Below are 25,005 nucleotides of genomic sequence, written 5' to 3' on the forward strand. Positions count from 1 at the left end.
CTGCCAGTTCCTGGAAGGCCAGGCTGGCGTCCTGGCATCTGAGGCAGTGTTCTGACACTTGAGCCTGGCAGTCAGCGTCCAAGTCCAAGGTTCACAGCACTGACCTACCCAGACCAGTCTTGGGCTACTCACCGATATCTCTTCGCTGTTGCCCCGGTTTCATCCTCTCTCCTCCCTCTTGTTTTAGAAACAGATGCAGTCGGACCCACACAAGCTGGACTTCGGGCTGAAGCCTGAGTTCTTGAGCCGTCCTCCAGGCCCCAGTCTCTTCGGGGCCATCCATCATCCCCATGATTTGGCGCGACCTTCGACTTTGTTTTCTGCCGCTGGTGAGTCAGGGGATGGGTTGGCACGGAAAGCTGGCGCTTCAAAGTGATGTTTGGGCTCGGTGTCGCCGGTGACTTCATAGCTGGAGAGCACAAGTGACACCAGCTTGTGAGACAGTGCTCCACATGGCTAGGGAGATGGGCCCTGCGTCATCGGTGCCCACACCTTTTATTCAGTATGGACCAAGAGATAATCAGAGGCATGTGCAAAACTACCAGAAGAGATCAGCAAGCTTACCAGGGCAGATTAGAAGAGAAATGAATCCTAATAACCTCGTGTGTTAGTGGGTGTTTCCTCACTGTGGCCGTCACACTGCCTTTTAAGGGTCTGAGGATGAAAGTGCGCAGTTAAGTTAGGTTAGCTTCGTGTGTATGGTTAGGTGTATCATGCCTGCACCGGGGAAGCAACAGCAGCAGAAACACTAATAATTCAAAGCAAGTCTTGGCTACATGGCAAACTTGAGCACAGCCTGGGCCACGGTTCCTCAAAATGTACAAACAGGGTTAGGGATAGAGCTCAGTTGATAGAGCATTTGTGTAGATAGCCACTCAACCCTGGGTTCCGTCTGCAGCACGACATAAATTGGGCATGGTGGCACACACCTATGATCCCCAAGCTTAAGAGACTGAGACAGGTAATCAGGAGTTCAAGGTTATCCTCAGTACATAGTGAGTTCGAAGCCACCCTGCGCTACACAAACCTCTGTCTCAAAAAATACTTTTTATAAATAAAGCAAGCAAACAACACAAAGGTAACCACCCTGTAAGGGCAGAAAGAAACTCGCTCCACTTGGTCTTGGCTGGCTGGTCTACTGCCAAACGTACTGCCATTGCTTGGTTGACTTTGATGGTGGAGGACTTACCTGTAGGATTCAGAGTTCTCTGTCCATGAGACTCATGACCTCTTCATTTACAACGCAACTCACTTCACCTCTGAGAATACACACTCCCCGTGTCTCCGCAGTGCAGAAGGTCAGGCTGGGGAGGAGGGGAGAGGATGTCAGAGGACTGTCCCTTTCCACTTACGGTACATATGGGTCAAATGTGGTAGCCCTATGGAATATTTGGGTAATGTCATAGTTTCCTTTCTGTTGATATAACAGATAACCTCTACCAAAAAAGCAACTCAAGGAAGGAAAAGGTTTGTTTGGCTTACACTTCCAGGCGACAGTTCATCACTGAAGAGATGTCAGGGCATAATCTCAAAAAGCAATTATTCATGTTACATCAGCCGTCAAGAGCGAAGAGAGAATAAACACATCCTAGCTGCTTACTCTCAAAGCTCAAGGCCCTGCTTAGGGAATGGTGTTGCCCACAGTGGGCCAGGTCAGTTAATAATGAAGACAGTCCCTCAAGACATAACCACAGGTCAAGGTGATCTAGGTAATGTTGAAATTCAGCAGGTCGTTCTAGGTGGTGGCAGGGCAGTTGAAACTAAATAACTGTAATAGAACTGGGAATGCGGCTCAGTGAGTAAGCGCACTTACTCGCAATCTCTCTGTCCTCAGTTTGATTCCCTGGAGCCCACATGAGAGTTTAACTCTCGGAAGTTGTCCTTTGACCTGTGCACATGAGCCGAAGTATGGGCACCTACACACACACACACACAACCAAACACTACGGATCCTATTGGTACCAAGTGTCCTTAATGACTCAGTGTTTTCTTTCCTTTTTTGAGCCAACTTGGTGAGTCTGGAACTCACTGTGTAGAGCAAGTTGACGCTGAACGTAGGCTCTGCTTTAGCCTCCTGAGTACTGAGATGACATTTCTACCACACTGGGCTACTGTTCAATCTTTTTTGGTTTGAGATGGATTTCTCGGTGTAGCCCTGACTGTCCAGGAACTCACTCTGTAGACGAGGCTGGACTCAAACTCGGAGATCTGCCTGCCTCTGCCTCTGGAGTACTGGGAGTGTGTGCCACCACACCTGGCTTGCCTTCTTTCCTCTTTTATTTCCTTTTCCTCCCCCCTATCCTCTCTTTTGAAGCAGGTAGCCTAAGCTGGTGTAGCCTAAGCTGGCCTTGAACTCTCTACGTAGCCCAGGCTGACCTTGAACTTTTGGTCCTTTTGTCTCCACTTACTGAGGACCGGAACCACAACCCATGTGCCACCACACGTAGTTTATGGGGTGCCAGTGATCGAAGCCAGGTCTTCGTGCATTCCGGGCAAGCACGTTCCCTAACCATGAGCCACATCTCCAGCCCACTCAGTGTTTCTTAAAGCAGCTTTTAGTTCTCCGTCCCTGCCACAAAGCTCAGTAAATAGTTGAGAGTAGCGGCGCCCCATTAGCTATAGTAACAATCAGTGTGGCTTCCGTCTGCTCGCGGTATGAATCTGAATTTATCCCTAGGAACAAACACAGTGAAGGAGTCCACCATTTCTGACCCGCGGGGAACATGCTCCAAATCCATCCTGCCTACTGCCTTCCTAGGCTCTGATCCAAGATTCGTGTTTGGTAGACCCATTGACTCTTGCTCTGAACAAGAGAGAAGTCCGGACATTAGTGCAGTAGCCCTGTGGTCAAGGCAAATAAATCACCAGTGGGGATGGATGGAATTGCCAGGGTCTCAGGTTTTCCTCCTGTGGGTTCTGCCTGGGGAATGTATTTGAAGGCTCTGTTACCATGGCACCAAACTCTGAGACACGGATACATGGAGAGCAATTTCGGGAGAGAAATAGAGAGATTTCTCCCCGGACTTCATTGCAGCCAAATGGATGAATTGGCTTCTTTTGCTTCAATAATCCTGGAAATGTGGGCATCCCCAGGGACCTGGGTCTTTGTCAGAACATTAACTAGCATGTACTACGCAGTATGTGGCCCAGATTTTATTTGGCCGGCAACACTGGTGGTGACTAATGAAGGCTGTGGAATATGTTCACTTTGTGCAGAAGTTGGTTTTTACTCTTAGTACTTGTGGATAGATAACCCTTTAGGTGCCTTCAGCTCCTGAGATTCTAGCATTTGTCCTTAGGTGCTGAGCCTTACTCTGCAAGCCCAGGCCCCCACGACCCTTGCTGTCTCCAGGGACAAGTGATGCAGAAGAGAAATCAAGGGCTGGAGAGATGACTCAGTGTAAAAGTGTTTGTCATACAAGTGTGAGGACAGATGCCCTTGGTGAAGCAAGATAGCCAGGGCTGCTTTCCCAGCTCCCTCAGGGCTGCCTTCTGAGCTGGCTTTAACATTTGAAGCTTTTAGAAATACCATTCTTCCATAATTCACACACACACACACACACTCACACTCTCACACTTCTGTTCTCTCCTCCCCTTCTTTCCCAGCTTCCTGCAGAAAAGGGATCTGGTGTGTTTTAAAGAAATATAAGCTGACGGGCTAGAGAGATTCCTCAGCAGTTAAGAACAGTTGCGGAGGACCCAGGTTTGATTCCCAGCACTCTCGTGGTGGCTCCAAACTGTCTGCAACTTCTCTTCCAGGGAATCTAACACCTTCCAGCCTCTGTAGGAACCAGGCACGTGGTGCTACATATATATTCACACGTGTCTAATAGCTTAGGCTGACCTTGAACTCCAAATGTAACTGAAGATAACCTTGAACTCCTGATCCTCCTTCCTCTACCTCTTGAGTACTGGTATGGCTGGCATGTGCTGCCATACACAATTTATGCAGTGCTGGGGATGGAGTCCAGGGCTTTCTGCACACTAGGCAAGCATCCTACTAGCTGAGCCACACTGAGGATTTGGGGATTCAACTTGGAGTAAAGTGTCTTCCTGGCCCTGGAAATTAAGAAGCATCAGAAGCCTTAGCCTCCCGTCATTCAGTGTCAGCTCCCAGCAGTACATTTGGTGGTGCGAGCCTTGTGAGAGCCTACACACTCCTCAGTAATGAGAATGGACTTGGCAGCACTGTCTGCAGCTTCAGGACCACTCATGAAGTGAAAAACTCATCCCTGGAGTGCTGACAAAGCAAGCCCTGGGCCTGCTACTCTACTTTAGAGGCGCCTGCAGGGACAAACTCACAAGCCTATATCCCTGCAGACAAACTTGGTTACAGAAGGTCCCTGTGCTCTGGATGCAGCCCCATCCCACTAGCCAGGCCTAATGCTGGTGCCATCAACTTCATAAAGAGATACTTGCGGGGAGAGTGGTTCCGTCAGGGAACCACTTACTGTGAGCACGAGGGTCTGAACCCATATAGCTAGTCATGGCAGTGTGCTGAGGAGGTGGAGCCATGAGGTTCTCTGGAGCTCACTAGTGAACCAGAGTAGCAGGATCAGTAAGAGTTTCCAGGGTCAGCAATAAGGTACAGGGTGACTGAGGAAGACACTCCCCATCAACCGCTGGACACCACGTGCGCATATTTGCACGCATGTATGCACACACACACAGTAAATCAGTAAATGACTGTGCTTACAGTGGCTAGCCATCTTAGTTTGCTTTTTTTTGCTGTGATAAAACATCATGACCAAAAGCAACTAAAAAAGGGGGGGGGGATTTATTTTCATCATGAAGAGAAGTCAGAGCTTGAACCTGGTGGCAGGAACTGGAGCAGAGGGCGTGGAGGATCATTAGTTACTGACTTGCTCTACAGCCTCACACTCGCCTCTCTTGTACCACCCTGGACCACCTGCACAGGGGTGGCACCACCCACGTCAGTCATGAGTGGAGAAGATGCCCCACAGCCTTGCTCACTCATAGGCCAATTTGATGGGGGCATCTTCGCAAAGAAAGGTGTCCGGTTGACAAAAGCTAAGTGGGAAAGATGGGAGGGGCGACTTCTCTTGCCCCCAACAAGAATATCATCTGTTACCAAGTTGAGTCTGCAGGAGCTGTGGATGCAATGGAACCTGACTTCAACGTCTTTCTTTTGGTCCCTCTAGCACGGCCTTTTTCTAAACTCTGGCGTTGCTCTGCTTGGCTTTGCAGGTGCTACACATCCTACCGGGACCCCTTTTGGGCCACCACCTCATCACAGTAACTTTCTCAACCCTGCCGCTCACCTAGGTGAGTCAGAAAGATGGAGTAATCCTCCTGGCAGCCTAGCCATGGCACCTGCTAAGCCTTCCGAGGAGGGATCCTGGAATCTTCAGCCCTGGGGTGGGGTGGGGTAGCAGCCGCTGTGCATTCAGGAAGCAGAGAGAGATGGATGCTGGTGCTCAGCTTACTTTCTCCTTTTTACTCAGTTCAGGACCCACCCAGTGGGCTGGTACCACACATACTAAGGGTGGGCTGGCCCACCTCAACCTAATCTAGGCACTCCGCATCTGTACCCAGAGGGTGTCCCCCTAGGTGAATCTAGATCTAGTTAAGTTGACAGTAGGTATTAACCATCACAGGGGACTTGGAACAGGGAAGTAGTCCTTGGCATCTCAGAACATGTGTTGAGGGTGGACTCACCCTACCTGTAGAGGACACTTAAGGGTCCCTCTAGAAGGACAGATGTGGCAAGCGTTGTAAGAAGCTGCGCTGAAGAGCTGTGCTTTTTGATTTTGGGTTTTCACAATTTATTAACAGGTCTCGTCTTAGGAGAGGCATGCTTCCTGTGCCTTTCCGTTTAACATTTCCAGGAAGTGTGCAGTCAGTCGCAGGCAGTGGTGCCTGGTGGGGAATTTATAGGAGAATTCTATTATTATTATTTGGAATTTTGAGACAAGGTCTCTGTAACTCTGGCTGTCTTGGAACTCACTATGTAGATCAGGCTAGCCTTAAAACTCAACAGAGATTTGTCTTTTTCTGCCTCCCAAATGCTGAGATTTAAGGCATGCCCTACCACCACCCAGCTTTTATTACTTGTATTTTACCTATATGGGTGTTTCGCCTTCATGAATGCCTGTGTGTGTGTGTCTGCATTGCCCTTGGCGGCCAAAGTGGGTATCAGGTTCCCTGGAACTGGAGTTGTAGATAATTGTGAGCTGCCCTGTGGGTGCTGGGAATCACACTCCAGGTCCTCTGGAAGAGCAGTGGCACTCTTAATCACGGAGCCCTCTCTCCAGCCTGGTATCGTCTCCTTTTTGTTCATGCACGTAATCTCAGCAGATAGAAATGAGGCAGGATCAGTTCAAGTCTAGCTTTGACTTAACATCAAGTTTGAAGGCAGCCTGAGTTCAGTGAGACCATGTCTAAAGCCATGAGAGGAGAAGAGAGACTCACACAGAGACAGAAGCCTTTTGCGGACAGGAAGGGAGCTGAGGATGCCGGCTCCTGAGTTTGCCCGGTGTCATCCCAAGTGCAAGGGTGAAATCAGAAAGAATGGCACCCTGGAAAATGAACCCCCTTGGGACTCGTGCTAACCCAGCGACTACACCCAAGCACAGAAATAGAAAGCCTTTACACAGTCCAGCGGGAGTCTGTCGTGTTCCCAGCTCCTGGGACACCTGTGTTCCTCACTGACATGTCCCTGACCACCCTCTCTTCCTTCTCGATCTCATTCACAGAGCCTTTTAACCGGCCGTCTACATTCACGGGCCTTGCCGCAGTCGGCGGCAATGCCTTCGGTGGACTTGGAAACCCTTCAGTTAGTGAGTACCTCTCGATTTTTCTATCTCCCTTGCGCAATTTCTCTGACCCATATATGGCTTTTCAGACCTTTGGAGGTGAAGGGAGACTTCGGGAAAACTAATTTAAGCTGAGTATATGGGTCAGTGATAGAGCACTTGCCTAAAACCTAGGGGCGCGGCTCAGTGATGAGAGCTTGTCTAGCATGAGCAAGGCCTGGAGCTCCTTCCCCGGAGGGCACCACCTAAAGTCATATAGAAACAGAGGGAAGGGACAGGTGTGGTGGTGCACGCCTTTAATCCCAGCCCTCCGGAGGCAGAGGCAGGGGGATCTCTCTGAGTGTGAGGCCGCCTGCTCTACAGAGAGTTCCAGGCCTGCCAGAGCTGCGTAGCAAGACCCTGTTGAAATGAAAATGAAGGTCCCATGAAAGGATAGTGTCGTCTGGAGATGGAGAGACGTAGCCCAGTGGGAAAGAGTACTTGCTGCTCTCCCAGGGGACCCAGACTTGGTTCTCAGCACCCACCTGACAGCTCATAACCACTGTAGCTCCATTGCCAAGGCATCTGACGCCTTCTCCTGGCCTCGACAGGCTGGCCATCAGGCACACACATGGCATACATATATACGTGCAGGCAAACACCTATGCACGTGAAGTAAAAATAAATAAATGTGTATGTGCTTTCACGAGAGGGTTTGTCTAAAGCAACAATGGGTTAGAACATTCTAAACACACAGGGATCAGAGTGAAGCTGGTTGAAGTACACAAGCCGTGTTGTAAGCAGAGCACGCTGCTGACCCAGGCTCTGTGTGTCAGGAGTGGGGGTGTGTTCAGCCACTACGAGACATTTACCTTGGCTCCAGCTGAAAAGAGGAAGAAAAGTACAGTGGAGAATAACGGGCCTAGTGATGTGACTCGGGGTAGAGCGCTTGCCTGGCATGCAGGAAGTCCTCCGTGCCCAGGAGTACATAGACAGGGAAATGGTACAAGCCTGCAGTCCCAGCTCCTGGGACGATGGAGGCACTGGGCCCATCCTTAGGGAGTCTGAGGCCATGCAGGGATCCATAAGACCTTGTCTCAGGAAGAAAGGAAAGAAGGAGGCAAGCAAGCAACAGAAACCCAGCACACATTGTCCAGGATGCGATCCTGCTTGGTCTTTTCGGATGGCTGTTGTAACTAATACTGGAAGGAGTAGCATTTGGCAGGCTGTGGTAGGCAGAGGGCCAGTGGTGGATGCTGCTGAGCTGGCCTGTTCATCTGCCGTGTGGTCATAGTGCACCTTTCTGCATGCCTGGAACCTTGCATGCCTACCTGTGTCCGACGGGGCATCTGCACACACCCGCTCCGTCCCTTCTCACTTTTTCCTCTTCATTGAATTGAAAAAAAAAAAAAAAAGCTGTGAGCTGCCTCTGCCGTGTAGGACGAGTGTTCCTCTAATGAGTGTGTTAATCTCCTTTCCTTTTCCAGCTGCCAATAACATGTATTCATTTTAACTCTGAATGCTGTTAAAGTTTTTGGTAAGTACCTTCACTCCGGCAGGTTTCTATCGAGATTTCTCTGAAACCTTTTTTGTTCTCCACTTCACCATTTCAGCACCCAACTCAGTGTTCGGCCACAAGGATAGCCCCAGTGTGCAGAACTTTAGCAATCCTCACGAGCCCTGGAACCGGCTGCACCGAACGCCTCCGTCGTTCCCGACCCCTCCGCCCTGGCTGAAGCCAGGGGAGTTGGAGCGCAGTGCGTCCGCTGCAGCCCATGACAGAGATAGAGATGTAGATAAACGAGACTCCTCCGTTAGTAAAGATGACAAGGAAAGGTACGGAAAGAAACCGCCCTGTGCCGCCCTGTGCCACACTCCAGTCAGAACCAGCCGCCTCCCCCTCTCCCTTGCCCCAGCCTTGTGCTTATGACCGCTGTAGCTCCCCAGGTCCTCGCTAGTCGATCCCGAGCGGCCCTCCCTGCACTCTATGGTACCCAGCAGATGGTGACCGTCAGCTGTCACTAGAACGTAGTGCAAGGTGCCTGTCTCAGAAGCAGTGACCACATACAAGCCACCTAAAGCCCCTGGAACGTTAGTGTGTGCACGTACACATCTTCCTACAGACAGCCAGTTGGAGCTTGGAGCCAGACACACACACAGCATGTATCTGCCATGTTTGCTTTTGAGTCACCAAGCCCATCCAATCACCCATAGGTTCTTTTGGTTTTTGTTTGTTTTTTTTTCCCCCTCCCTTTTCATTTGCTTCTAGTAAGTCATGTCTACATTACCTCATCCTCTTTTTTCTCAAGTGCCATCCAAACTCAAAACCCTGGGGCTCACAGACGATCAGTACTACTTTGTGGTTGTTGCTTTGACTAACCTGACTTTAGACAGCGGCACCAGGAAGCTCTGCTTTGCGTTTGGTTTTCCAGGGAATTATTAATTTTATTAACCATTGTTGTCTCCATACTAACTAACCCCTTCCTAAAAAAAAAAAAATCTATCTTCAAAGAAGAAATGTCTCAGTATTTTTGTGCAGACTGCCCAATACACATTCTTTTCTTTCGGCTGTTTTAATTTTGAATGAAAAACTGATTTAAGTCCTGCCAATATACACCTGGCAAAAAAAAAAAACATACAAAACAAAACACCCCAACCCTGTTGGTAATGTCTTTGTGTATTTAGGATTGAAATTTAAGATTGCTCAGTAGGTAATGCACTTAGCCCAGCAAGCGTTAAGGGCTTGACTTCAGATCCTCAGCATCCATACAAAGCTGGGAACAGTCGTGAGTGTGTGTGTGTGTGTGTGTGTGTGTGTGTGTGTGTGTGTGTGATCCCTAAGCTCTTGTCCCACCTTGCCTTTGTGTCTGACGCCCCCGACTGTCCTCTAACCCTCACAGGCTCTTGATGCAGACACGCACACACACACACACACAATACTCAAATTTGATTCAGATCTTTGACTTTCCTCTGCTTTGTGTATTGTGCATTTATATACCCTAGTTATTTAAAATAAGTCACCATTTCAAATTCTAAATATAACCGATAAAGTGATGTACTCCTTTAATCCCAGCACTCCAGAGGTAGAGGCAGGTGGATCTCTGAGTTGGAGGCCAGCCAGGGCTACCTAGAGAAACCCTGTCTCAGAAAAAGGGACTTAGATGTCTTTTATTGGTTCCTTATGGGAGGAAAAAGATAAATAACCATTTAAGGGAGTTGTGGGTCTTTTTGGTTTTGTTTTGTTAACTCAGCCTATAGGAATTCTAAAGTGCTAAGGGGATCACTCCCATGGAACCTGGGTTTCCTGAATCACTTAATTATTATTATTTCATCATTCTTTTTGGTTTTTCAAGATGGTTTTTTTTTTTTTTTTTTTTTTTTTTTTTTCTGTGTAGCTTTGGTGCCTGTCCTGGAATTAGCACTTGTAGACCAGGCTGGCCTTGAACTCCCAGAGATCCGCCTGCTTCTGCCTCCTGAGTGCTTGGTTTTTCTTGATGGAGAAGTGGCCTCTTGTACTGAAGTCAGGGAACTTGACAGATATTTTTATCCCTTTCCCCTTTAGGGCTCCTCTTGTCAGCCTGTGTATGCTAGCAGAAAGCAGGAGTTCCTTCCCCCGTCTTCCCCAGCACCCCCACAGTGGCCCCCTGCACTCTGATCTCTGCCACCTTTGGTCCACACAACTTCTGGCTTCTCCCCTCACCTTTTCCACATCCATCTTGAGATGGGCCCTGGGAACCATCAGCTCTCTTCTCTCTTCTTAACTTTGAGTTTGGACTGTTTAACATCTGTTATTGTGTCTTTTATCCCCAGTCCTAGACATCCTGACCAAGCCAAGTCCCTAAAAATTTCCTTTCACGGTCTCTTCATGGGTCCTCTCCTACAGGGTCCTCAGTCAGTGAGGTTTTGTCTGCTACTGCCTAGTCTGTCTCTGCATCAGATTGGAGCTCTCTGACAATCCAGCTATCTGGAGGGTGGGGCTGCCTTTCCAGCTACCCTTAGTGTATGCTTACATCCTTCAACCTGAAGGATGTGCCTTTGTTCCCAGGGTCAGCTGTGGAAATCCCCTGTCTGTATTAAACCCTTACCCTCCTCAATTTTATATCCAGAGTCAGAAGTCGTAATTTGTGTTTGGCCTGTACTCTTAACCCAAAGCTTTCCTGAGACGCTAACCACGTGGACTGTCTTGCGGTGTTCCTCAGTGACCACCCTGGTCCACAGTGGCTCTCTGTGCACTTCCTTGGTGACCTTGAACAAGGCAGGTCCCTGGGACCCCCACTCACCCTCATCTGTAGGCCTTCACCCGTGAAGCTGCCTCTAGAATCTAGATTAGAGCAGGTCGCGGACTTTGCCCTGACATGGGGCACTGCCCTGCTACCTGGGTGATCTAGCTGTCTTCACCACCATCTCATCGACTGCCCCTTGCCTGCCTGGCAAGCCCATTTCATGTTTTCCCCTCTTCCCCCTCACAGGGAAAGCGTTGAGAAAAGACACCCCAGCCATCCTTCCCCAGCACCTCCCGTCCCGGTGAGCGCCCTGGGCCATAACCGCAGCTCTACCGATCCGACGACCAGGGGTCATTTGAATACTGAGGCTCGTGAGAAAGATAAACCAAAAGAGAGGGAGAGAGACCACTCGGGATCCCGAAAGGACCTGACCACCGAAGAGCACAAAGCCAAGGAAGGCCACCTGCCCGAGAGAGACGGGCATAGCCACGAGGGACGTGTAGCAGGCGAGGAACCCAAGCAACTGTCCCGGGTGCCATCACCCTATGTGAGGACACCAGGTGTGGATAGCACGAGGCCTAACAGCACCTCCAGCCGGGAGGCCGAGCCACGCAAGGGTGAGCCGGCCTATGAGAACCCCAAGAAGAGCGCCGAGGTCAAGGTCAAAGAGGAACGTAAGGAAGACCACGACCTACCTACCGAGGGCCCACAGGCCCACAGGACCTCAGAGGCACCTCCACCCAGCTCCTCAGCCAGCGCCAGCGTGCACCCGGGGCCTCTGGCATCCATGCCCATGACCGTGGGAGTGACCGGTATCCATGCCATGAACAGTATTGGTAGTCTGGACAGGACACGCATGATGACCCCATTTATGGGCCTCAGCCCAATCCCAGGGGGAGAGCGCTTCCCATACCCCTCTTTCCACTGGGACCCCATGAGGGACCCATTAAGGGATCCTTACCGTGACTTGGACATGCACCGAAGGGACCCTCTGGGCAGGGACTTCCTGCTCAGGAATGACCCCCTGCACCGACTCTCCACACCCCGGTTGTACGAAGCCGACCGCTCCTTCAGGGACAGGGAGCCTCATGATTATAGCCACCATCACCACCACCACCACCACCCGCTAGCTGTGGACCCTCGACGGGAACATGAACGGGGCGGACACCTAGATGAGCGCGAGCGGCTGCACGTGCTTCGGGAGGACTACGAGCACCCACGGTTGCACCCTGTGCACCCCGCTTCTCTGGATGGACACCTCCCACACCCGAGCCTGCTCACGCCAGGCCTGCCCAGTATGCACTACCCTCGCATCAGCCCTACTGCTGGCCACCAGAATGGACTGCTCAACAAGACCCCGCCCACCGCGGCACTCAGCGCCCCGCCTCCGCTCATTTCCACACTGGGGGGCCGCCCAGGATCCCCCCGGAGGACTACGCCTCTGTCGGCTGAAATCCGAGAAAGACCACCGTCCCACACACTGAAGGACATCGAAGCTCGATAAGTCAGGAGGACGAGGCAGACCTCAGAGTTGGGGAAAAAACCCCAGGGACACCCCCAAGACTCAAGAGACAACTCCTGCACCCCCAGAATTGAGAGGTGCAGAGATCCAACTCTTCCCATTGGAAAAAAAAATGGACAGAGACTCCATTTGGGTGTTGAAATGTTTTGTATATTAATGTTGGGATTTTTTCAGACCTTTAGCCAGTCCTGTTTGTCCTTACATCTCCTTTCTTTTTTAATTTTGTTGTTCCTTGCATCAAATTTTGATTTGAACCAAAACGGTGAAGGTAATGACACACAAGGATCTGATGCTATGGGGGTGAGGGGCACCTGTCCATCACCCAGAGCTGTCCCAGAGGAGGAGGCGTGTACATAGAGTGTAAAAAGAGATTGCTTCATGAGCTGACGGTTCATATATGCAAAAGATAAAGACGAAAGCTTTACTTGTATAGATGTAAATAGGTAAAGATTAAGTAACATAATACATTAATACTTCTTCAAATGTGCTATTTACAAGTCTAATATCCGTGAACTTGGCCCTCCAAGGAGGCCCTGTTCCCATCTGCTAAACCCTTCAACTATGCAATGAACACGAGGGCTTTTCCCCAAAGCCCATAAATCTCAAAGGAGCCTTTTCAAATCCATTTACAACATATTTAAGGTCATATTTTCCCTGAACAAGCGCTTACCTGAGACGTTATACAACTGTTCCCCCCCCCCCCCGCCCGTTTGTTTTTTTGTTTTTCAGATGGAGGGAACATGCCCCCCCCCTTTTTTTTTCTTTAAATCCAGAGCCCAGGCTAGAACTTTGCATCTGAAGTTGCTGCTTGTGGTCTTCCCTGGAGAAATGGGGAAAGGTGCGCTGCCCCCTTATGCCCCTCTGGAAGTGTAACTAAGCCAGAAGCAGCTTTGCCCAGGGAAGATGGGATTAGTCTTTGATAATCAGAGGCAGATGGGCCGTGTCTGCCAGGTGCAGACAGGTCACCAGAATTTCTGTTCACCCCTGAGGCCGTGATGTTGCAGGCAACTTTAAGTGGGAACCTCGCCTTTCCCACCCTCCACCCCGAGTCCTATCTCATAGCATGTACACACTTCCTCGTTCATAATGTGATTTACGGACACTCACACAGATCCTGAAAGAAAGCTGCCCGGGTTTTCTTCGCGGATGGGTATGTTTCCACGGTAACTGCCGAATTGAAGGTACATGTGAATCATTGATATTCCAATAGGAAATGAAAGCCTGGGAAGAGCTGAACAAGTAGATTGTGTAAGAGCCATCAGGAATTACCGAGGGCGAAAGGTGGCAGAAGTGTGTGCGTGAGTGTGTGTGTGTGTGTGCACGCACGCGTGCACTCTTATGCCAGCGTGTGAGTGCCTGTGTGTGTGTGCTCTTGTGCAAGTGTGTGCACTTGTGTGTGTATGTTGAGTTTTCATCAGTCTTAATGTCTTCATGACAATTTTATAAAGACATTAACCCTCTTGTCTACATATTTGGAGAGAATATGACTTTACTAGCCGAGAAAATACAATATATCTTGTCTACTGGCCTGTAAAATACATGTAAGAAATAAAGATTAGTCCCATTTGGTCCTCTAGTATATTAAAGTGCTACCTGACATTGTTACCCTGTTTGTTTGTTTTTTTCCAAAAAAGAAAAAAATGTAAACTACAGACCATTGTTTTTAAAAGCAGAGAGATCTATTTTAGTAGGGCAACTGAAGGTTTAGTTGTGAATTCAGATTTTGTGGACACCAGACGTGTGCAGTGTTTTCTTTATTTTTCTTTTTTTCTGTTTGTTTTGTTTCATTTTTAAAGATAACAACTAAAAAAAAAAAAAAAAACTCCCCAGGATTCTGTGCACTGGAAACCGTAGTGATAGCTCTCAGCATTGTAAAGGGGTTTCTCTGTACAGGCCTTTTGCTGTTTCTCTTGTATGTAAAAAAAAAAAAAAAAAAAAAGGAAAAAAAAGAAAAAAAATTAAGTCCTTTCCGGATCCTACTCGAACAGGAAGGGAAGCAACGGAATCTTTAGCATGTCTCATTGGAGGAGCCTCCGTGTGTAATGTAAGTGTGCCATGTTATTAAAAAATGTGAACCAAGTTTCCAGAGTTTCTTTGTGCGAGGTGCCACTCACAGTTAGGAAAGAAGCCTCCGGCACTCTAGACCAAGTTCTAGAAAAGACTCCCCCACCCCCCACCCCTGGCCTTGCATCCCCAGGGCCAGAATAGTAAGGTCCTCTCACCCTCCCAAAACAGGTACTGACCAGCAGCTGGTCCAGCATTCTTTGGCTGTGGCGCATCTGTTTATGTGTTCGCTTTGTATGTTCTGAATAAAAGAAATCTCCCGAGGGAACCGGTTGTAGCTCAGTGGGAAGAATCTTCACCTAGCACACACGAAGCCCTGAGGTCCACCCCCAGCACTGAAGAAATAAGATGCGGTGCACACCTGTTTTCCTAGGATTGGGGAGGCGGAGGCAGAAGGATTAGAAATTCCAGGTCTTGACCAGTGAGGTGGCTCAGCAGGATAAAGCTTTTGCTGTCATGCCCTACAATTTGAGTTTGATCACTGGGACCCACTTGGAAGGAGAGAACTGACTCCTGAAAAGCGCTCTCTCTCTCTCTCTCTCTCTCTCTCTCTCTCTCTCTCTCTCTCTCTCTCTCTCTCTCTCTCTCTCTCTCTCTCCTCTCTCTCTCTCTCTCTCTCTCACACACACACACACACACACACACACACTGGTTTTTACAGTTCAAGGTCATCCTTAAGGCCAATCTGACCTCCATGAGACCCTGTCTGAACTAAAGAGGCAGGGTAAACTTCCATATTTTAGACTGTTAAAAGTTGGCCTGGGAGCTTGCTGGAGGGCAGGGTAAAGTCACTAACTGCTGACCTCGACTCCCTGAGTTCTATCTCACATGATAGATCCGTGTAGTAGGAGAGAACTGACTCCTAAAAGTTGTCCTCTGACCTCCACATGTGTGCCCCCCCCACATGCGTACATATGTACAAACATGCAAAATGTAACTTTTCATTTAAACCTGCTAAATTCACTGTTTGGATTAAGGTTTGTACCGCACTGGAGAAAAAAAAAAGCACTCAAGGTCAGTTGGGACGAGGTGCTGGTAAACTTTGGACACAATAGAGAACAGGAGTCAGGGAGGCCGGAAGGTAATGGTTCTCAACCTTCCTAATGCGACCCTTAATCGGTGACCCCCACACCATAAAATTATTTCATTGCTACTTTGTAACTGTAATCTTGCTGCTGTTAGGAACCATAGTGTATCTGACACGCAGGGTATCTGATATTCAACCCCTGTAATACCCAAAGGGGCCCCGACCCATAGGTTGAGAACCATTGCTGTATGGCCTCCCAAGGTGCCAAAGCGCTCTTGGAAAGGTCTAGGGATGTGTGACAGGACTCCTGGTTGGGGGAGGGTCACAAGGGAGCCCACAGGCTTAACCAAGCTGAGCTGGGAGACTGGAGAGATGAATCAGCCCTTAAGAGCACTGGATGTTCTTACAAATCATGTGTAACTCCAGCTCCTAGGGACACCACATACTCTTCTGACGTCCAAGAGCGAATGTACCTGCATGTGTATCTGTGTGCCTATCCCCCCCACCCGCCACACACAAATAAGATAAATCCAAAATAAACCAACCTGGGGACGTATCTCAGTGGCAGAGGACATTGCAGGAGAAAACAAAACAAACAAACAAAAAAATCCAACAACCCCTAAACCTAAAAGGGTCAGAGCAACAGTTGGGTAAAGTCCACTTGGCTGAGCATCATTTGATAGCTAGAGGAACTGCCAGAAAAAACCAACAACGGGAAGAAAAGAAAACCAGTGGGTTGGAAAATACACCAAATCCTGGGCTTTGCCGAATCCAATACCACAGACGTCACAGACAATCTTTGACGTGCTATTTCTGGCAGACCTGGCTGCCTCTTCACCGTACACCCTATTTCAGTATCACCATCTGCAGAGTCAGATCCTGGAAGAGTCGCTCTCCAATCAGTCATGGTGGCTGATCCCCGCGGGCTTTGATTCATCTCAACCTTTGCATATTTCCCCTCTAATTACATTGGGCGCCTCAGCATTGATGGGTACCGGCACCAATTTGATTTCCTGCTACCCTCTGGATGCTCTAATTATCTCCACAATCTCTGACTGACAATGATCTTGTTACCTTCTAATGGTACATGACAGGTGAAATAGCGAATATAATGATGCGATAATTACCGCCCTGGATGGATATTTGTGACGGCGGTAGATATGCATCCCTTCTCTGCCTCAATCAAGGCAGAAGGGGAAAAGAAGATGCAATTGTTGACGGCCTGTACGTACAGTGCATAAAAAGTGGGGGAGAGAGAGAATTCTGTGGTGCAGTTAGCCAAGACCTCTCTCCTGTTTGACTTCATATTGGAAAACAAGATAGGCCTCTGTGGCGATAATGAAGCTGAAAGAGAAGGGATAATATGAGCAGGGTGCTGTGTGTGTGTTTAAATTCTTGACATTCTGTGTGCACTTCTGAAGAATTTATAAACTGTAAGATATTTGCCAGAACACAATTGGTTCTTGATCAGGAGCTGGGGAGGCATCTCTGTCGGTAGAGAGTGCTGTGTTCATCCCCAGTTCTGAATAAACACTGAGGGGTGCTACACACCATCATCTCAGGACTCAGAAGGCTGCGGCAGGAGGATAAGAAGTTCAAAGTTGTCCTTGACTACATATCAAGTTTGAGGCCAACCTGGGCTACAGGAAATCCTGTCCAAAAAAACAAAAAACACAAACAAACAAACAAAAAAAAAACCAAAAACCCAACTTCTTCTTGTCATTGTACAGTATGAAACTGCTGATCTTCTTTGGTTGTCTTCACAGGTACGAAGCCAAAGTTGTCATATCTCAGGTAGAAAGTGCTAGAAGCTTCTGATGAAAGGTACAGTGGTAAGAAGCCCTTGAGACAGCATTGACAGTCTAGCTTTGCCTACCTGTGTCCTTAGCAACCCGAGAAAACCCAGAACCCCTCTAGATCTCAGTTTTTCTATCACCTGCCCATTTCCAACTGCCTGTACTGGTAACCTAGGGCCTGGAATATGCTAGGCAAATGCCCCCAAACAACTGAGCCATGACCCCAGCCCTTCACGGTGGGAGTTCTAGGCAGGTGCTCTACCACTGAACCACACCCAAGCTCCTCACTGGAGGATTCTAGGCAGGTGCTCTACCACTGAACCACACCCAAGCTCCTCACTGGGGGATTCTAGGCAGGTGCTCTACCACTGAGCCACACCCAAGCTCCTCACTGGGGGATTCTAGGCAGGTGCTCTACCACTGAGCCACACCCCAGCCCCTCACTGGAGGATTCTAGGCAGGGGCTCTACCACTGAGCCACACCCCAGCCCCTCACTGAGGGATTCTGGGATAGCACTCTACCACTGTGTGATGCACACTAACCCTAGGAGCTCAGTTTGGTTTTCATGGAGTTTGCTGTTTCAAGATACAGTTCTTTGAAACCCAATCTGTTCTGGAATCCTAGTCCTTCTGCCTCTACCTTCCAGGTCTTGAGATTAGAGGCATGAACTCTCATTTCCAGCGAACCCAAATTATTAATGTAGAATTATTGGCAACCTTGGGCAGTTGGTCAGGGACAGCTTCATGATGCAGCCAAGATGTGCTTTTCTGAGACCTTTTACTTAAACAGAACCAAGATTCTTGATTTGTCTGCAGGAAAGAATTCCGGAATGAACTGGCATCGAGCAGCGTTAGTTTATTAGAAAGAGCTTTTGACACAGATTTTAGTGTGGATGTTAACAGAAAGGCTCTAAGAGGCAGGGACACACCCAAAAGCAATATGGCTTCTCAAGAGAAGAGCCTGTTCCCGTGACTTAGCAGCAACCATCCATGTATAGGATTGTGGTTGCTTCTAAAACTACATCTAAAAAGGTTGCTAAGATAAGAAATCTTTCTTCTCTTTCAATAAATGAGACTGTAAGGTGGCCCTGCAGGTAGGTGCAGTGGCTAGGACTGCAAGCTGAGAAGAACCTGGGTCACAGCTCAGGCAGGTTGATCTTTGTGAGCGTGAAACCAACTTGGGTTATAGAGTGAGTTCCAGGACAGCCAGGGCTACACAGAGAAACCCTGTCTCAAAAAAAAAAAAAGACGGAGGGAGGGGGGAATGAGAGAGGGGGGGAGGGGAAAGAGAAGGAGAAGAGGAGAAGAGGAGAGGAGAGGAGGGGAGAGGAGAGGAGAGAAAGAAGAGAAAGAAGAGAAGAGAAGAGAAGAGAAGAGAAGAGAAGAGAAGAGAAGAGAAGAGAAGAGAAGAGAAGAGAAGAGAAGAGAACTTGGGCCTGGGCCACAAGGGTTAAGACAAGTCTTCACTACATAGGAATTCTTGTGATATTCCTAACACTTTACAGGCTTGCAGTTGAGAAAGGAGAAAGGCCATTCTCAGAGGTTACAGGGTTCAAGCCTGTTCTGCATGGTCCGAAGAATGATTTATGCTTTTGGTTTTTAATGAGTGAATTCATTAAGTATATAGCAAGCAAAAGGCAAAGACTGAATATGAACAGAGAGAAGAAACAGACCATCAAATCTGGCGCTGGCCTCCTCCAGCAGAGAGCGGTGCAGCAGTTCAGCTGCAGGAGGTGACCACAGGTGGTTATCCAAACCGGGGCTTACAAACATCCAGCAGAAATCAGATGGGGAGGGTGCGTTGAGGCAGCCAGCTGGATACTCGATCAAGAGCCTCCAGGCAGAGCAGCATAGTCCCTCAAGTGAGGCTGTCAACAAAGATTAGTAGAGAGCTAGCAAACACGAATACCCTCATTGTGAGCAGTGAACTTTACCTATCGATGTCTATCTGCCTGCCTGCCTATCTATCTGTCTGTCTGTCTACCTACTATCTATCATCTGTCTATCTATCTATCTATCTATCTATCTATCTATCTATCTATCATCTATCATCTATCTATCTATCATCTTCATCTATCTATCGATCATCTATCTACCATCTATCTATCTATCATCTATCTATCATCTATCAATGTATCTATCTATCATCTATCTACCTATCTATCAAGTATCCATCTGTCTATCTAGTCTTACTATGTAGCCAAGGCAGTCTCCAATCCACAATCCTCCTGCCTCATCCTCCTGATGAGGATTAACCTCCAATCCCCAACTGGTAATATAAAAGGTGCCCCCCTCTTCCCTGCTCTCTTGAACCCAGGAAAGCACTCCACCAACAACGAACAGCTCCAGACCATCTCTGGAGAGTCTGGGTACCTTCCCTTTCTTCCTATCTTCCTTTCTTTCTTTTTGACAGGGTCTCACTTGCTTTGATAGGATCCATCTCTTCTGGAGGGACGACGGAAGCTCATGAGACTCCCCAAAGTAACAAACTTTACAAGTTTGACAAGAGCCATCAAGCTGCCTACAGCAAACTCTCTGACCTGCATAGCAGCTGCCTATAAGATAGTGAAGCCCATTAAAGGAAAGCTAATGCCCTCTCTGATCTAACCCCAGGATTAGAGCATTGTATACTATGAGCCTGTAGTGGTTTGGAAGAAAATGGTCCCGAAAGGGAGTGGCACTATTAGGAGGTGTGGCCTTGTTGGGAAAAGTGTATCACCATGGGGGCAGGTTTTAAAGTCTCTTTTCTTAAGCTTCACTCAGAGTGACAATCAGTCGACTTCCTGTTGTCTCTGAGTGAAGATGTAGCACTCTCAGCTCCAGCACCACATCTGCCTGCACGGCACCATGCTCCTGCTCCCCTTCATGATCACAGTGGACCGAACCTTTGAAACAGTAAGCAGCCACCCCAATTAAATGTTTTTCTTTTTTATGAGAGATGCCATGGTCTGGTGTCTCTTTACAGCAATAAAAGCACAAACTAGGGGGCTGGAGAAATGGCTCAGAGGTTAAGAGCACTGACTGTTCTTCCAGAGGTCCTGAGTTCAATTCCCAGCAACCACATGGTGGCCCAACGCCATCTATAATGAGATCTGGTGCCCTCTTCTGGCATGCAAGCATACACGGAACGAATGTTGTATACATAATAAATAAATAAATCTAAAAAAAAAGCACAAACTAAAACAGAGGCCCTCCCTTAAGAGTTAATCGAGCTGGGTTGTCAATCATCGGACTAGGAGACTACCCGTCAAGAAACCTGAGTCACCTGAAAACATGCTGAGGAGATGGGAGGAATAATTATCCCCTTAAAGACATAATGTCCTTATACACTGTGCCTAGAAGCCCTTCCCTCAGTGAGCTCCCTTACTGCCAAGCTTGCCCACTTTTCCTGAGTTCTAACTCAAAAAGTATAACTTTTCTTTTTCTTCTTCCTCCCTGCCAACTCCTTTCCAATACCAGCCCACACCCTAAGCATGCTAATCTGTGAGCTTGTTTGTTTCTTTGAAGATTCCTTCACCCTATTGCTTGATGATTTCTGTTGCTGGCTGGCCCTGACTCAGAACCTCTGACTTTCTGTCTTCTTCCCCACCATTATCCTCCCAGCACCTGCTGGGATTCTGTTTTTTGTTTTTTGTTTTTTTTTTTTTTTGCTTTTTTTCCCCTCTCAAAGTCTAAAAAAATTGTCAAACATCAAATTCGAGCCAGTTTTAAATTTCATTTCTCAAGAGATCAAGAACTTGCAAAAATGAGCCCCAAATCCTCCATAGCAAAGGGGTGTAGGCGGTACTGTGATTCTGAGGCCTGCCTCCAAACAAGCTTAGACAGGAAGCGCTCTGGTCTCTGCTATGGCAGACTGTGGACACCAGAGGGAGCCATGAGAACACAGTTTAGTTGAACCTGGCAGGTGGAGCCCATGAGAAAGTGATGGGACAAACTTGGAGATCCAGGACAGGAATGGTATCACACTGAAGTAAGGATGACTCCGATCTAGCTCTCCAGAGGTCAGGCCAGCTGGTGTGAGCATCCCATACACGGAAGTCCTGCTGTGTCCTGCTTTGTCCCTTGTCTTTTTATCATGTCTCCCTTCTCCTATCTCATTTGAAGACTCAAGGCTCTAAGTTGTTTGTCTTCTCTAAATTGGAGTGGTTGACATATACAGTTTCCTTAAAGGATGCTTTAAAGGTCTAGAAGGAAGTACGTCTTCACACACGGTCATTCATTGGAAGGCTAAAGTGCTGGAACCTCACTCCCAGCCCCTCACATCCAGGGGCTCTCCCTTGAGAAATCCTGAGCTCAGAAGACCCGCTTGCAACCTCTCAGACATCATGGAATCCCTCTAAGAGATCACTGGTCATCGTGTGTGTCCTATCAAGGCATCCCTGTAGGAGGTCCCTGACCATCTTGTGTGTCCCATCAAAGCATCCCTATGGAAGGTCCCTGGTCATCTTGTGTGTCCCATCAACAAGTCCCTGTAGGAGATCCCCAGTCATTTTTTTAAAATTTATTTATTTACTATGTATACAATGTTCCTTCTGTGCATCTCTAGACCAGAAGAGGGCACCAGACCTCTTTACAGATGGATGTGAGCCATCATGTGGTTGCTGGGAATTGAACTCAGGACCTCTGGAAGAACAGCCAGTGTGCTTAACCTCTGAGCCATCTGTCCAGCCCAATTCCTGGTCATCTTGTGTGTCCCATCAAGGCATCCCTCTAGGAGATCCCTGGCCATCTGTGTGCCCACTAGAAACTGTCACTTGGTGTGATTTCAAGCGGGTGCTGAGGGTCGCTGCCGAGCTGCCTAGCCACACTTCCCCATCCCCCACAGCACTGCTTTCAGAACCACCAGCCTCTAATTTCCACTTTCTGCCCTTTTCCCATCACAGGGAACGTCTCAGCCATGAGGAGGATCCCAGTCCCCTCTACATACATGCCCCAGAACACTGGAGGACATGCAGGGGTTATTCTGCTCAATAAATTTTAAGAAGCACACACAGAGCCATGGGAAAGGCTTCAAACCAGATCTGTGCATGTATGGGAATACCACAGTCAATTTTAGTAAATGGTACAGTTAATACGAGTTAAGTACAAAGGTAAGATTCAGAGCATTTAGATATCACCATCATTATTGGTTTTTTGAGACAGGCTTTCTCTATGTAATCATCCTGGCTGTCATGGAACTCACCCTGTAGACCAGGCTAGCCTCGAACTCAAAGAGATCTGCCTACCTCTGTATCCCGAGTGCTGGGATTAAAGATGTGCCACCATCACCCAGCGCATTTAGCTATTACTGCAGTGCTGGGCTGGTGGTGGAATTCAGTGCCTTGTAGGTGCTCAGCAAGCACTCGACCACTGAGCCACACCCCAGCCCCTCACTGGGGGATTCTAAATAGATGCTCTACAGCTGAATCATGGTTCTGGTCCACACAAAAGTCTTGTCCAGGGGGGGGGGATAACTAAGTTGAAATGAAGAGAGAGTCAGGCCAGGGCATAAAGGGCACAGATATTTAGAAGAGCAAAGCAGGGCTTGGCAGAGAGGTAGGGAGGCAGAAACAGGAGGGTGCATTGTTCAAACTCCTCTTGAGGAACAGAACTGACAGGATGAATTTATATGGGGGATCTATTAGAATGTATTATAGGCTATGATGCAGCTACAGACTGTCTACCTAAGGAAACTCCAAGATTCCAGTAGTTGGTCAGGATGAGGGTGGATATCTCAGCTGGTCTTCAATAGATGCCAGAATCCCAAAGAAGTAGACTCTAATGCTAGTTGAAGGAATGGACTTGCCAGTGAGCGCAAGCAGGCAAAGAGAGCTTCCTTCTCCCTTGTCCTTTATATAGGAAAGTGTAATCCTGACTATAGGTGGATCTTCCTAGCTCAAAACACCTAGGTTAAAAGGGGGGAAGGGAGTTCCTTCCCCTTCAAATTATTTAATTAAGGAAATTCCTTCACAGGTGTTGCTAATTCTAGATGTAGTCAAGTTGACAGACAAGAATAGCCCTCACACCGGTGGCACACACCTGTAATCCCAGCACTTGAGAGGCAGAGGCAAGTGGATCTCCGTGAGTTCAAGACCAGCCTGGTCTACAAGAGCAAGAGCTAGTTTCAGGACAGGCTTCAAAGCTACAGTGAAACCCTGTCTCAAAACAAACAAACAAACACACAAACAAAAAATAGCCTTCACAGCGGGGTCAGGGCTGTTCCAGAAACTCAAACAAGAGTAAAAGAAGAAGGGAAGATAGAAAAAGAGAGAGATCAAGAGAGAAATGTAGTCAATGTAAGTGATAGAAACCAAGAAGGAGGAGCCTGGCCATTCTGCTGTGAAGGAAGAAACCCCACTACTGTTCAGTTTCAACTAGATTTAGGAGCGCACAAAGCAAAGCCTCCTTTGGCCACCAGGGGGCACTCTGGACCAGCTCATCTGAAAAACTTCCACAGGAAATAGGTAGAGCATGTGTTTAGTTTGTGAGTTTCTCTATGTCCTTGGGGTTTTCTCCTTCCTTTTGGCAGGGGGCTGTTTTATTTTTGTTTAGATGAGATCTCCCTGTGTTACCCAGTCTGTACTGAAACTTACTATGTAGCCTTCCGGTACCTTTCATCCCTGAGTGCACAGCACGCTGTTCCATACCTGGCTCTGTGGCATCTCCTGTGTTCACAGATGCCTCTATGCACTGACTACAGCTAGGGGGTTGGTTCCATGCTCCACTCCATCATATATCATTGGGGGAAAATTGATGTGTTCAATGTGACATCTCAAGTTAGAACACGTAGCATGAGTTAGCTGTGAAGCTGGGGCCGAGAGAGGAATTTAGGCGGAGTCGCAGAAGAAGACCTTGCTGGGATGCACACAGCCTTGCTGGGATGCACAGCCTCACTGGGATGCACAGCTTCGCTGGGATGCACACAGCCTTGCTGGGATGCACAGCCTTTCCAGGATGCACAGCCTCACTGGGATGCACACAGCCTTGCTGGAATGCACACAGCCTTGCTGGGATGCACAGTCTCGCTGGGATGCACACAGCCTTTCTGGGATTCACAGCCTTGCTGGGATGCACACAGCCTACCTGGGATTCACAGCCTCGCTGGGATGCACAGAGCCTCACTAGAATGCACACAGCCTGGCTGGAATGCACACAGCCTTGCTGGAATGCACACAGCCTTGCTGGGATGCACACAGCCTTTCAGGGATGCACACAGCCTTGCTGGGATGCACAAGCAGTTGCCTGTATCACTTCCTTGGGTTAATAAACGTAAGGGTCCAGATACGCATTTCGATGGCTGGCAAAGACCTGCTTTATGCTTCATAGATGATGCCTTCTTACTGTGTCCTCCCTTGCTGGGAAGGGAAGTCAGTTCCAGAGTCTGCATTAAAAGGGCACTAATTTCCCGTGTAAGCACCCTACCCTCACAGGCAGTCACCTCTGAAGACTCTGCCTCTCAATACTGTCAAATTGTGGATTAAATGTCTATTTAAGAAGTGCATGTGTGTGTGTGCAGCATGTGCACACACACGCACACATGGCTCAGTGTTCCTCTGTCCAATGTGGCCATGCTGAATCAATCTTCTATGTTGTTTTCACTATTGTTTTTCTGTTTAATTGGCTTATTGAGGGCTGGTGG

The 25,005-nt window shown here is 48.3% G+C and overlaps 1 protein-coding gene across 3 annotated transcripts in view; it reads left to right on the forward strand.

The window, feature by feature from the left end:
- Nucleotides 1-14,573, forward strand: part of Auts2 (activator of transcription and developmental regulator AUTS2) — a 1,103,484-nt gene extending 1,088,911 nt beyond the window's left edge. For all 3 annotated transcript variants that reach the window (XM_057763815.1, XM_057763817.1, XM_057763816.1), the window contains exons 15-19: nt 188-329; nt 5,209-5,286; nt 6,717-6,800; nt 8,369-8,591; nt 11,225-14,573. In XM_057763815.1, the coding sequence (XP_057619798.1) occupies nt 188-329; nt 5,209-5,286; nt 6,717-6,800; nt 8,369-8,591; nt 11,225-12,482 (1,785 nt within the window). In that variant the 3' untranslated portion in view covers nt 12,483-14,573. The remainder of the gene's footprint in view (nt 1-187; nt 330-5,208; nt 5,287-6,716; nt 6,801-8,368; nt 8,592-11,224) is intronic.
- The last annotated feature ends 10,432 nt before the right edge of the window (nt 14,574-25,005 follow it).

Source organism: Chionomys nivalis, chromosome 3, assembly GCF_950005125.1.
Source record: "Chionomys nivalis chromosome 3, mChiNiv1.1, whole genome shotgun sequence".
Classification (NCBI taxonomy): domain Eukaryota; kingdom Metazoa; phylum Chordata; class Mammalia; order Rodentia; family Cricetidae; genus Chionomys; species Chionomys nivalis.